This window comes from Camelus ferus, chromosome 13, assembly GCF_009834535.1.
Source record: "Camelus ferus isolate YT-003-E chromosome 13, BCGSAC_Cfer_1.0, whole genome shotgun sequence".
NCBI lineage: Eukaryota > Metazoa > Chordata > Mammalia > Artiodactyla > Camelidae > Camelus > Camelus ferus.
The window spans coordinates 14,098,176-14,112,233 of NC_045708.1; the positions used below are offsets into that span (position 1 = coordinate 14,098,176).

Below are 14,058 nucleotides of genomic sequence, written 5' to 3' on the forward strand. Positions count from 1 at the left end.
AGTCGTTTCTCCACTGCCTTAGTGTTGTACCACTGACCTGGTTTTATCCCTTGAAGTTTGGAAGCACTACCATTTCATAGTTAAAGGAAATACAGTCCAGTCTTCAGCAAAATTTTTAAAATTTTGAAGTTTTACTATTTTGAATCTAGTCATTTCTCAGCAGCATCAGCAGAGCAGAACAGGAGCCACAGGAAGTTTCACGGTAATGTTTCTCTTTATTTTAGAAATAAGTTGACTTCACATATGAAAAATACCACTTAGCATTCAAGGTGGAAAAACTTACATAGAAATTATTCTCTAATCTGCCCTCCTTGGTGTTCAATGTTGCATCTGCCACTGAGGTAAGCTGTGCCATTGTCCACGGCTTCAAAAAAAAAAAAAACACAAAACAAAAACCAAAACAAACCCACCATAAAGGGGAAAAAAACAATCCTCTAAAAACCCTCCATCTCCGTTGTAAGGAGTCCCAGGGCCCCGGCCCCTCAGTCAGACTTCTCCTTCTCCTTCATGTGTAAGAAGACGACGCTGAAGATGAAGAGCCCCACCATCATGGAGAAGGCGCTGGCGTAGTAGGGGTAGGCCGACGGGATGAAGCGCTCGTACTGCGTGTGCTGCAGCGGCCTCACTGACACCTACGACACAACAGAGGTGGCAGCCCCGGCGCTCAGAGGGGTGCAGGCTGGATGAGGGTGGGGGGCCGCGGCCCACTCACCTGAGTGGAGGAGTACAGGTGCGTGTAGCCCAGCCGGTTGTAATCCACCTTGAACTGGAACACGCCGTACACGTCGGGCAACTTGAACTGGACACTGTATTTGCCACCTGAGAAGAGCCAAGACGCATAACCAGGGCGGCTTCCCACGGCATCTGTCAGCCGCACGGGAGCGAGCCAGAGTTGAGGACCAACCTCCCAGGGCTTTCTCGCAAGAACTGCATTTACCTTTCCTCTTCAAGAAGGTCCTCACAAAAGGATCGATGCGGACAAACTCCAGCTGAATGTCGTCACCATCAAAGGGGACCCATCTGCCATTTGAGAGCTGCTCAATCACGATGCTGTACTCCTGAGACAAGAGGCGGGTTAGCCAGGGTGTGGCCAGTGCCTGGAGGGACGCCGCCACCAGAGCTGCGCTTAGTGCCCGCTCCTGAGTCGGGCGGGAACCCCCAGGAGTTCCGAAAACCCGGGCAAGCCTCACCCGCCCACCCTGGACAGTGATCGAAGAGGACACCACCCAGCAGGCTGACCCCTCTGACTCGCAGCTACGCCCCTTTACGAGCTTGTGGAAGTCTGCATCCGAACCACGCTCCACTCCCCGAACGCACCGGGCACTCTCGGGCCCCCCTGCGTCCATACACGCCGTTCTGGCCTTTCCCCACTTCCTGACAGATTCATCCCCAAGACCCGAATTAAATGTGTTATCTCTTGTGAACTCCACTCCCAGCAGAGTGAATCAGCACAGCCCCTCCCACAGCATTCCCACAGCAAAGCCACCCTCCTCCAAAGAAGGCCCCCTGGGGGTGGGGAGGGTAGAGCTCAGTGGTTAAGCGTGTGCGTGTGCTTAGTATGCATGAGGTCCTGGGTGCAATCCCCACTGTCTTCATTAAATAAACCTAATTACCTCCCCTACCGAAAAATAGGACTCCTGGTAGTTAGGATATGGGTTTACAGACAGGCTCTCTGCACCTCAGCTGACTTTCTTAGGGTGAAGATGAACTTAGCTTTGTTTAGGCCTTTCAAGCCCAACACAAGTGTTGAGAGCAGAATCAACCTGGCCAAAACCCTGGGGCCCTCCAGCTCCAAGAAGCTCTTACCACTAGGTCAGTGACAGTGTAGGCGTTGGGCGGGGCTTTCTCGCCCACCCGATGATGGGACACAGGCCCCACACGGAGGACGCCCTCCTCCTTGAACACCCAGCGGGAGAGGGCCACGGCTAGCTCGTAGTTGCCCGTCTGGGAATACCTGCAGGAGTGGAAACGGGCTTCTTTTGTGCCTGGTAAACAAGACCTACCACTACCCGCCAAGGCAAACCACACTCAGCGAGCCTCTGCCTAGAGGCCCCACATGTCTAGGTCTCCTGGTTAATGGGAACACACAAAAAAAATGAAAAATAAAAGGTGTTGCTTTGGGTGTCACCTACACAATAAATACCCAATTATCAAAACGTCTGCAGATAAGCCATTACTACCCCTTGAAAAGCCTGGATTGCTAACGCCAACAATACAGCAATACAGTCAAGTCCTCAAATAATTTTAAAGCACCTGAAGGTACTTAATTAGCCTCTGATGCTTTCAGCTAAAAGGCTCCTTCCTCCCCACCTGCACAGACCCACGCCCAGACCCCACCCCCAGGCCCTGGCAACTACCTCTGGGAGCCAGGCGCGGCCTTTTGCACTGCTGAGTTGAAGAAGGCGTCGCTGAAAAAGTCGAGGGAACCACTGAAGATGACCCGGGCGTTGTTCCTGGCCTGCAGCCCAGCGATGAGGAGGGTGTTCTTCCCTACCGCGTGGGGATACTGGGGGCGACACGAGGCCATCATCCAGGAGAGCCAGGGTAAAGGACCAGCAGCTGGGCCACTGGGGCAGTAGGCCAGCAGGCTGGACCTGAACCACCTAGGCCCCACCTGAGGGCAGAACCTCAGACCCCCTGGCCTCCACCCCCACCCCCTCCCACCAGCTGCTCATTTCACTGCCTCGGTGAAGTGTGCTCGCCTGCTGACTTCTCGTTTTCAAATAGAGTGCTCTGCTACCAGGTCGACAAGCTGGAGGCCTCGAGTCTGCAAAGGCCACTCACCTGGGTGATGGGTTTATCCGGGAAGAAGGAGTAGGAGGTGGAAGAGCCCGTTAGGATGTCCAGTACCAAAGGATTGTCAGGGTCAGCCACCATCCTGCAGCAGGAAAAGAGACCCGCCCAACTCTAACCCCAAGAACAGCGCAAAGGACTGGGGCCATTTCTTCACAGGAATTAATCCTGCTTTCTAACAGCCAGACACCTAGCTCTCTCCTTGCTCTAACAATGAATTCTGACTCAATGTCACATATTAATCTCATCCACGTCCTCTGGGGGAAGAATACACCCAAATAACCACAAGTTTGGGATAGTTTCCTGACAAAGCAACCCCTTCCTCCCCCTCCAGGTTTCTGCTGGCCTCTCCCTGCTCACTCACCCAACACCTCGAAACAGGATGGGATTCAGAGCCGATTTCCCAACGATGGTTGGGGCCTTCAGCAGGTTCTCGGTGTCAGCCACAATGAGCGTGTGCTGCAGGAGCAGAGGGAAGACGGTGGTCAGGAAAAGGTGCCCCAAGCCGGGGAGTCCGTCCAACTCCCCCCCCCCCGGTTTCTAGGCTGAGCTCTGCTGTTAGGGCATGAAACCTGGGAGGTGACAGTCCTGATTACCTGGCCAAGGTCTGAGATGTCATAGTTGTGATGGTCAATGACAGCCGTTTTCTCCTCGTCAAACTCGATCCCACACTCACTGCCCAGTTCTCGAAGAGGGTCACCTGCACGGCCCCAAGAGATGCCTGTCTGAGCCTCTAAGGTGGGCCCTGGGCCAAGCAGTGTCCCCATCCTAGCATCCCCATGACCCGCTCTCTACCAGGAACATCCTCTCTACCAGTCGTTCCAAGGGCCCTGCAGCTTTACCAGGCCGGGCTCAGCCCCAGATGCACCCCAGACCTCAGCAAGGTGTTGTGCCTGCGGGATCAGCAGTCTGAACTGACAGAACACCACCACCTGTCCCTCTCCCTCCACGAATACAGTGACCTTGGTTCTGCACAAAAACCTCCCTTGAACAAAGTAATGATCTCAGGCAAACTTGACCTGGATGAGCCTGGGCTTAGAAGGCTTCTCTCTTCCCTATCATCACCTCACCAAGAATCCCACCCAATGTGGTTTTAAAACCGTCAACACTGAAAACAATGAAACAAGACTGGCCACGTGGTACTAACTGGGGCAGCCGGGCGGTAAGTAGGTGGGGTCCAGGAGACTCCTCTCCCTGTTTCTAAGTATCTGTGAAAATGTCCAAAACAGGAAACAAAAAAATCTGTCAAACCTCCTCTCTTGCCTTCTTTTTGGAAGAGAAGAGCCACCAAAAAACAAAACAAAGCAAACAAAGGAAAAAGAAAAAAAACAGAAAAAGGAAAAACTAACAGGGATCCCAGCCCTTTAAAAGGCCTGCTTCTCATCTCACTGGCTCTGGTCACAGTGAAAGCACAGGAGGGGCGGACCAGCTCTGGGGTTCCCTCCCTCTCTTGCCGGCTAAGGCCCCTGCAACGGATGCCAGTTCAGCAGCTTCCATTTGTAAAGCTCAGTAAGCTCCCCAGAGAAATGAGGGAAAACCCCAGACGTTCCCAGGTCAGACTCACCAATGTCTGAGCTGGCAGCCACCAGGACACTGCCTCCGCCGTCAATGAAAGTACTGATGGTCTCCACGTTGATATTTCCACCAAAATCTGAAAGAAGCACCAGGCTCACAACCCAGAAGGTTCCTCTCCCTGCTGCCCTGACATTTGGGTGGGGAAGGGGACCAGCCACAAGCCATCACAGAATAGCGCCTTCTGGAGGCCCAAGACGAGAGGGACCTTTACAGTACATGCTGTGACACAGGGCAAGTCTCCCATTTTTCCTCGTGTGGCGATCCAAAAATAATGGGCAAATGTGTAAATTTTTAGAGGTACAAATGAAATTCTCAGACACCTATCAATGATAATTGCCAAGTCAGTCATACGTATTTGAAGTCACACATACAATTTTTATCTAGAAATGGTATATTTTTCAACTAATTTTATGAAACAACTTCAAACTTTTCAACTGCACCTTTCACATCAGTATCTTTGTCACCACTTGAGCCACTTCTGGGGTCACCTACCAGTCTCCCAGAGCCCACCAGCTTCCCTTCTGTCCAAGCTGCCTGAGAAAGAGCACTTTTGATCTGAGGAAGGTGTCACTTGACACCAGTACTCACCTGCCGGACGTGAGAGGCTCTTCCCCTATGAACCCTGCAGACTTCCACCCGGGAGAGCCCTAACACACTCACTTCATACACTATTTTCAAGTGATCACCAAAAAGGCGCATTAATTTCCAACATCTGTAACTCTGAGGTCATACCCTTTTTTGGGCTATCAGCTGGATCAGGTGACGGCCACAAGCTTTCAGATCTAGCACTGACTGGGGTCTTCCCAAAACTGTGCCCTAAAGTAATGGAGGGAGGGCTCGGTAATTCATGTATTCGTGACAGGAAGATTACTTCCTGTGTGATGAGGAGAAAACTAAAGTGGGGAGAGAGGGCTGTTATATATGCTGGTCAGGGAAGCCCCCAGGCAAGTGGCATTTGGGAAGGTGTGAGAGTGAGCCGGGCAGATGGGGAAGAGCATTCCAGGTGTTGAGAGGACAGCTGCAAGGTCCCCGAGGCGGTGGGCACGTCACCAGCAAGGAGCTCAGTGTGGCACAGCTGGAGAGAGTGTGGGGGCGAGGAGGGCAGATCCTGCAGGGCTCCACTGGCCCTGTGATGACCATGGCCGGGGGGACAGGCCACTGGAGGGTTTTGAGCAGGAGGCCAACATGATCTATCTTTATTTTTAAAGGATGACTCCAGTGGCGAGGTGGAGAACGGGATACCGGGACTGTGGGTGGCAGCAAAGTGACAGGTTAGAGAGCCACAGCGACCATCCAGGAGTGAGGGGTGGTGACCAGACCGCGGAAGCAGAAGGAGGAGGGGAGGAGAGGTGGGCCCACCTCACCTGACAGCAGAGCCTGCACGGCCTGCTGACCAACAAGATGTGGGGTGTCTGAGGGGGCACTGAGGACAGCCCCAAGAGCTGTCCCGAGCCACCAGAAGGACAGATGTGCCACTGACTGAGAACGGACACAGAAGTCTGTCCACCACATCCACAGGGCAGTGAGAAATGAGTCCATAATATGACTTTGTAAAGATCTGAACATGAGAACAGCCCTCTTTTCTGAGGAGTCATTTTCAGGAAACAAATAAAAGCACCTGACCTGAACTTCAGGCACAGACAGAACATCCTGTACGTGGGGACTCAACCTCTCACACCACCAACCCTTCACCATCTACCCACCTTCCTACAGAGAGGCCAGGCAGACAATTCAAAGACAGCTTCCTGCTATGGTACAGTGGTTCCCAACTGAGGCGATTCTGCCACTCGTAACAATGTCTGGAGACGTTTCTCGCTGTCTCAGGTGGGAGGTGACGAGGGGTATCTAGTGGGCAGAAGCTCAGGATGCTGCTAAACATCCTACCCTGCCCAGGACAGCCCCCCTGCCCAGAATTATCCAGCCCGAAGCGTAAAGAGTGCTGTTGTTGGAACTCCTGGACAGTGACACAGGCTATGAAACTGAGATCCCCAGGCTTAAATCCAGGCAATCCCTTCACCTCTCTGAGCCCATCACCCCATCTATCAAACAAGGACCCAGTTTTCCCGGGGACAGAGGATGTGCTAAGAATCCTCCTCCTGTGGCCATTGCTGCATGTGACTTGGGAGCTTTCAGTGCCCCAGAGAGAGCAAGGAACCCACTGACGCGTGGAGAAGGCAGCCAGTCCAGGGTCCTCACACCTAGGAGGGCGACAGTGGTCACAGTAACACAGAAGGGTCCTCAGAGCAGGGGCTAAACCCTTACCCTGAACTCCCCCAGCACATACCACCTTCTCCCCTGGGGTGCCTGAGAGGCTTTCTCACCCCGCTGGGGGCAGAAAAGGTGGCAGCAGTGATGTGGGGCAGGGTTTCAAGTAACACTGACTCTCAGAGAGAGCGAGTTACTCCCATTTGTCCAGCTTTCCCCATCACAGAGTATGGTCACAGCTCTGTACTCATCTTAATGCTTCTCTAAACTCACTCGTCTCCTCTCTTAAGAGGAAGCCCCGGGCCCAAGGCCTTCAGCAGGCAAGGAATCGGCTAGAACTTGACAGCCCTGCATTCATCCTGTTCACAGTTACCACCTGCTGAAAGCAAGCGACGGTACTGGCTTTCCATTGTCAGTGATAATGGGTTCATTACCATTTTCTTTTAAACTGTTATTTTAGGTTTTTTTTTTTTTAAAGCAGGTCAATTGGAAGAAAAATATTAATTATTGGCACAAACAATAGGGAATATGATAAAAATCATGAAGGAGGTAGGGAAATGACTAAGATTTGTGAAACACTGTTTTAGGCTCGCTGCTATTTCTCCCACCACCAACAGCCTATTTCAGCCTCCTCCTGGTCCACCTCCCACCACTGCCCTCCCTCCCAGTGACACGCCCCATCCTCCTCCTGAGCACATGGACAGTCCCTCCACTCCATCTTGTACATCCCAACACGTGGTTTGGTAACTTATCTCAAGCCCTTATTTTTATTTCCTCAAAGACAGACTGAAAGACTCCTCAAGGACAGGCTCTCTGTCACTATTCAGCACCTATTTCGGAGTTGCAACACAGCAGCAACTTGACAAATGCCAATTAACCAGCTAAGAGCTCCATTCACCTGCCTAGTGACTGGAAGATTTGAACTGGTACAATCTGGGGTCACATCCTTCCAACTACACTTCTCTCCAAAAAACCAATTCCAAAGGCACACTATGCAGAGGAGCTGGAGGTACCTTGATAAGTAGTGGGAATCTGGGAAAAATACTCCAGGGGATTTGGTAGAACCAAATCCCACATGAACTACAGAGAATAAAGTAGATGCCAATGACATGAAAGACTTCCTAAGTTTCATCAATTGAAGGAAGAGAGAGCAGTCCTGTCTTACTCCAAACAGGAACAACTGGTGTCCTCTGAAGAAAAAGATAAACAAGCCACTGAAGAAGAGAATGGCCAGGGTGCTCACCAAAACAGCACAGCAGAAGAGAAACACCAAAGGAACTGGGGATATTTAGTTTGGAGAAGAAACAACTGAATAAGCCATGCTTATGTGAAGGCTATGTCTATAAACAAAATAAGCATTAGACCTATTCTCTAAGGCCCTGGGGAGTATAAGAAACCATTTCCCTCCCCTTCCCTAAATAAACAAAGCAGGAAGTAGGAGACAAAGATCAGTTTAATATAAGAATTTTTTTTAAATTTTTAAATATTTTATTTTTTTAACAGAGGTACTGGGGATTGAACCCATAACCTTGTGCATGCTAAGCATATGCTCTACCACTGAGCTATACCCTCCTCCAAGTTTAATATAAGAACTTCTTAACAGAGTTGTCTAGTGGCAGAGTGGGTTGCCTCATAAGACAATAAGCTCTCTGTCATAGGAACGTCAACTGGAAAAATCTAGCAAAGATATTCATTCTGTTCAATAACTAGCCCTCTGCTAAGCCCTGGGCATATCCATCCAGCCTCAAATAGGGAGTTGGATTAAATAATCACTAAAGGTTCTTTTCAGCCTAACTATGACTCCCTCTGAATTCTTAGAACCAACTACCACCAATGCCCCTTTACAGCAAACCATATTAACAGCATGCATATCCTCTTTCCACAGAGGCAAACCCAACCAGAGGGCTGTCCATCTTTCCTATCAGGTCCTCTCCAGAGAAAACTCCCTTCACAGAACAGCGGGTGGGACCGCTACAGTCTGCAACAACACTTGATCCCACAATCCTCAGCTGTGTCTTTTGCAAAGACGACGTCCCTACCTAAGCCCAGGTTAGAAGTTAACAGTTTCCTTTTCTCTGGTAGCAGCAATGCCCAGGGCTGGCGACCCATACCATAACCCAGAGCAGGCCCAAGATCCTGAAGGAAGTGATAAATCAGTCCTGGGCCTCAAATCCCAGTTCTAGGAGCGACTCACAGTCCTTACCTTCTACCGAAGGGGAGAAGATGATGAGATTGTCATAGAGGAACTCCCCGTACTTAATAAGGGACAGGCTGGGGTCATCTGCGGTCTTGAATGTGAGTTCAAAGCCCCGATCTGGACGAGAAGAAAACAGGGAGCTGAGGCAGACGGGACGCAAAGGGAAATCACCAATGCAGAGATCATGACTGTTCTCCCCCGAAATCCTCCCGCCTCACTAGCAGCAGGCCAGACCTCGTGGAAAATGAGTTGGAGAGAGGGTGGCCGATGTTCTCGGGCTTCCAACCCCAGACTTTCACCCGCCGCCCCCTCGCACCCCAGTCTCACCCTTCAGGCTCCGGAAGAAAAGCGAATGCGTCTCCCGCAAGTTGAGGTTGTCCAGCAGCACTAAGGTGCGGGGACCGCTAGCGCCGACCAGGCCAAGTAAAGGCAGCAGCAGCCACAAGAGGGACCAAGCACGGGCCGCGGCGCCGAGCTCCATCTTCCTGCTCCTGCCAAAGAACCCAAGCTCCTGGACACCGGAAGTGCCTCTTCTATGGTCGCCCAATCGCAGCTCGCGGTCGTGGAGTATCACCCGGAAGTGATTCCAGTAAGCCAGGGCTGGCAGTCCGTAGCCGCTTCTCCGACGGTGAGGATCCAGGAGCACCACCGGAAGTGTCCTGGTAGGAGGCGGATTCTCTGAACGCTATTGGCGGAAGGGGCGTGCGGCTCCGCCTCCCGAAATGAAAAGGCTCAATCCTAGAGAGACAGCTCTGCTGCCGCGGCCAATCAACAGGGTCGAGCGCCTTTTGGCTCCGCCCATCCCGGGCTCCCGCCCGGAGCTGAAGCCTGCTTCCCTCCGGAGCTTGAGCGAGATCCCGGCTCTTCATCCAGTTGGTCCTGTTGTGGGCCGTCGTGCTCAGCACAGGGTCTGGGGCGGCGGTGGAGCCACCCGGGGGCAGCTTCTCGGTCTTTACTGACCCAGGACAGAGTCGGGACTAGAAACCAGGCCCCACCTCAACGATCTCCAGGGAAGAAGTGGTTGGAAAAAGTTCAGAGACGAGCGGGCACTTTGTCCTGCCCAGGGTCTTGGCACGGACTTGTCCTGCGCAGCCTGGTGGCCCACTCTGGAAGCAGTGTGGATGGGTGGCGGACTGACCTACCAGTCAGAAACTCTAGCTGGGTTCATTTCCAAGGTCCGTCTCCCATTAGCCCTGTTACCTTGGCATTTCACTTGTCTCCAGGCCATTCTCCTAGGCTGGCAATAAAAATAGCTAAGCCCAGCTTTCCTACTTACCTGTGTGCCTTTGGAACAGCCTGGGCTCTTGGGAAGACTAGGGCGGGTTTTGAAGCGCATAGTGCAGAGCCAGGCTGAGCCTCCACTCTACTGCTGGCCCCACCCCTTCTAAACTGACACAGGGGCCACCAGCTCACCTCAGACCTGCCTCAGTCACACCACGGGTCTAAGTAAAAGCTACCCTCCAAGACTTTAACTCTTCTCTGGTCCCAACCACAATCCTGGGGCAAATGGTGGGGGTAACTGGAGAGAGAAGGTGGCCGTTCTCTTCTGACCTTTTATACTTGCCTACCAAGCCAAGAACGTGGGGGCAAAAGTCAGAACCTCCTTCTATGCATCTCCTTAACTGATTCTATCTCCATGCCCACTGGCTGCACATCTCTCACCCCTAACTCCCAACCGGAAGCCCAGCCTCTTGCCCTCCTGCATACAATACCACATCAGTCCACCTCTAGCTCAGACCTAATGCTGCCAACCAGTAGCTTAGCAGTCTGCCACAGCTCAGAGGCACGCAAAGGCTTTTCACTCAGGTCGCCACCTAAATTCATCTTGACAGCCTCATCCTCCTCTTAGTCCCTGCTCAGAGTTTCCATGGAACAGTCTCCTACCTTTAACATACCCTGAGCCTTTGTTCACACAGCTCCCTCCACCAGGAATCCTCCCTCTGCCCACACTCCCATCTTAAGCCCCTAGGATCTTCATCCTTTATGGTAGCCCCATCTGATGCCACTCCCTTCACAGGGGTACTTTGTTCCTCACAAAGACCTGATCTTGTGTCCTCTCACTCAAAAGTATGCACTACAGCCTGCCTCCCTTAGATGATCCCTGAAGTTACCTAAGCACCCTCCACCTCAGCTTCTACAGACCGTGAGTTCCTTGGCCCAGGTACGTGGCTTGTGGCAGGTACCACAGTAATTAATACAAAATTACTGAGGGGGACCAACCTGCTATGCACCAGGCACTTGACACACTATCTCATTTATCCTTCACAATAGCCCTGTGTTGGTGTCATTCCCATTTCACAGATGAGGCTCAGAGTGAAAGGCTCAGGACAGCACCAAAGGCCAAGTCTTTTCCCTCAGATCATGGTTCCCTCCACAGGGCAGGCTTGGGGTACAATGGACAAAGGGATGAGTGTGTCTTAGGCAGCTGGGGAGGCCCGGATTAATTTCTGGCCATGTTAGGACACCCGGTTCCGGGACAGCCCCTGTGGACTGTCAAGACCTGGGTCTTCTCTGGACCTCAGCAAGATGTGGCCTCTCTTTTCCAAAATAAGGACTCTGCTTTCCTGGGTCACAGATCCTTCAAGAATCCAGCGACAGTTCACGTGCTCTCTCCAGAAAAAAATGCACTTGTACTCACAATTGCAGGGAGTTGCAGGAACCCGGGAGCCTGCACGCAGGTAAGAACCCCTGCTCCGGAAAGAGCTTCCACATGAAGGCTCGGCCATGGCAGTGAGGGGCCCCAGTGACGCAGTCAGAGGACCAGAGTACTTCATTAGTAAAAGGCAGTTTATTGGGGCAGCTTAATGTGGAGTGGCCTCCTCTGGGCCGCAGACGAACTGCTCTAGGATTCCTCCTGTGCCTGTCCCACCGCGCTTCCCCACCAAGTGGGGCCAACTGGACGGAGGCACGATTTTCAATCGCCAAGACGTTGAGCTTGATCCATGTGGAAGTTGCTGCCCAAGCTGTCGGGCTGCTGGTGGAGGCCCTGAGGCAGAGCTAAGGTTTCTGAGCCCGGCGGGGCACAAAACAACACTGGTGGGCACATACGGCTCTGTAGCAGGTGAGCAGACGGAGACACTGATGTGGGTGGAGAGCCTGAGCGGGTCTCTCCAAGGATGGTCCAGCCTCCAAGGGGGCTCAAGCACCAGGCAGAGTAGGCTTTCTGGGAAGCAGGGAAGGGAACCCTTGGGGGCACACTGATCACCATAGGGGGCAGGTGGGAGGAGGCCTGGCTGGGGCTGCGAGGGCCTGGCCATCTCACGGAAGCCTGAAGGCAGGGTGGCAGCAGGCAGTGTGTTCACAGAGGCTCGCTGCCAAAGCTGCTTTTGCTTTTCTTACGCTTGGCCTTGGTGAAGGGGATGTCAAGAGACTCGAGGCGGAAGGGCCGAGGCTGGGGCATTTCAGGGGCCTGGGTGGGCGGGATGGCAGAGTGGTTGCTGAGCGGGGAGCTGAGGCCTGGCGGCGAGCTGTGATGTGCTGTGGAGAAGAGGAGCGGAGCGCCGGTGAGCCAGGAGTGCAGGTGATGGAGAGAAGAGACTCCATGAGGGGTGGAGGGGTGGAGAGTCTGGCCCACCCCTCACCCAGCCAGGGGCCCTGGTCCTGCAGCGGGGACCCCACGCTCTGAGAAGCCGCTCTGGTTGAGGCCTCAGACCCAGCGCTCCATCTGTGTCCAAAGGGTCTGGGCTGGGAGCATGGAGTTTGAGAGTCTCAGGCTGAGGCAGTCTGGGATCTCAAACCAGACAAGCCTGGGTTCAAAGTCCAGCTCCGCCACTTCCTGGAAGTGTAACCCTGGGGAGCTGCTCCTCATCTCTGAGCCTCGGTTTCCTCATCTGCAACACTGGGCACAACACCAAGTACTCAGCTGATGTTAGTTTCCTTCCTGCCCAGCTTTTCGCTCCTTATTCCTCAACTCCACCCACTCTGTCTCTCAAATAACATCAATAGAGAACTGAGATTTGCTTTTTATTGATATTTTATTGAAAACTCTGTGGTCTTTGATTTTAGTTTTAAAAGCAGAATAACAAAGTGATTTTTTTTTGCAGGGGTGGTGATTAGGTTTGTTTGTTTGTTTGTTTGTTTATTTAAATGGAGATACTTCAGATTGAACCCAGGACCTGCTAGGCACACATCTACCACTGAGCTATACCCTCCCTCCACCAAAGTGATTTTTTTTGATTCTCGCTTGTAAAAGCATGTTTTGCTTTTGTTGTCCTTTTTGCCCTCCACCCCAGCCCACCCTTGGCTCAGTGGGAGAACGTTATAATACTGGCATCTGAGGAAGCTGGTGAGTACCCCGTGCCGGGGCCTGAGCTGTGTGCTGAGGGCCTACTGTGTGTCAGGGGAGACAGAGGAATCCGACTCAGCACCTCTCCCCCAGGAGACAGAGGGGTAGAGGAAAGGGGAGGCTGTGTACTGAGCACCTGCTCCACAGCGTCCTGTGCGCCAGGCCCTGGGCTGGGCCATTTCTCCAGCTCATCTCACCTGGTCCTGAGACGGAGGTCTATACCCCTCAGTTTACAGCTGAGGAAACTGAGGCTCAGAGAGGAAAAGGGGTTTCTGACCCAGGCCTGTGTGACTCCAAATCCATCCCAGTTGCCAGAGGGCTAGAGGACAGGAGGTGGGCGGGACACTCACTGAGGCTCTTCATGGGATCCGTGCTGAGGATCTGACTGGCCCGCTTGGACCGGAAGTAGTTACTGGCAATATTTTCACTGTCACTCCGACTGAGCATCAGCTTGTAACGGTCTTCTTCCTGCTGGGATTCCAAATCCTCATGGGTCACACCCCTTGTTTGTGCAGTTTCTGGGCCTTACGCAGGGCTCAGCAGCCTCTGCAGGCCTGAGTGATGGGGCTGCCCTGAGCCTCACTGCCCACATTGGTGTACCTGACTTTAGAGCCCAGACTCCTGGGGTGGGATCCAGGCAGTTCAGGGTAGGAGAGTCAGTCTCCAGCCAAGCCTACACACACTCCCCCTGACCCCTACCTCCACCTTCCTTGGGATGGGAAGTGCCTTGTTCCTCCTGAAAAGCTCAAAACAAGGTATCCTGCCAGCTCCATCAGAGGCAGGGACAATACTAAACACCCCAAACCCATCACAGTATATTCATAGGATTAGGTAATAATACAGTACGTGGCTCACGGGCCCATTTATGATCATTAGAACTGGAGTTCCAACCTTTTTATCACCAAGGACTATTATTTTTCACTGCTTTAGTGGACTGTCTTCTTCAACCTGAATCTCTTCTTTCAGGAAACTACCCTTTTCCTGCTTGACATGCTCCTGGTGG

General features: G+C 52.7%; 2 protein-coding genes across 2 annotated transcripts in view; both read right to left on the bottom strand.

Annotated features, from left to right (window-relative positions):
- Positions 1-195: 195 nt before the first annotated feature.
- Positions 196-9,397, bottom strand: DDOST (dolichyl-diphosphooligosaccharide--protein glycosyltransferase non-catalytic subunit). Its single transcript, XM_006188288.3, has 11 exons — positions 9,098-9,397; positions 8,777-8,887; positions 4,358-4,444; positions 3,390-3,493; positions 3,158-3,252; positions 2,785-2,878; positions 2,358-2,506; positions 1,807-1,954; positions 938-1,058; positions 713-819; positions 196-632 (listed from the first exon to the last, which is right to left on the bottom strand). Exons 1-11 carry the CDS (start codon positions 9,249-9,251, stop codon positions 483-485), a joined length of 1,320 nt encoding a protein of 439 aa, XP_006188350.1. The 5' UTR covers positions 9,252-9,397; the 3' UTR covers positions 196-482.
- A 2,162-nt stretch (positions 9,398-11,559) lies between these two features.
- KIF17 (kinesin family member 17) overlaps positions 11,560-14,058 on the bottom strand; it is a 40,800-nt gene continuing 38,301 nt past the window's right edge. The window contains exons 15-16 of the mRNA XM_014562288.2: positions 13,406-13,523; positions 11,560-12,247 (exon numbers count right to left, since the gene is read on the bottom strand). Of these exons, the coding sequence (XP_014417774.2) occupies positions 12,069-12,247; positions 13,406-13,523 (297 nt within the window). The 3' untranslated portion in view covers positions 11,560-12,068. The remainder of the gene's footprint in view (positions 12,248-13,405; positions 13,524-14,058) is intronic.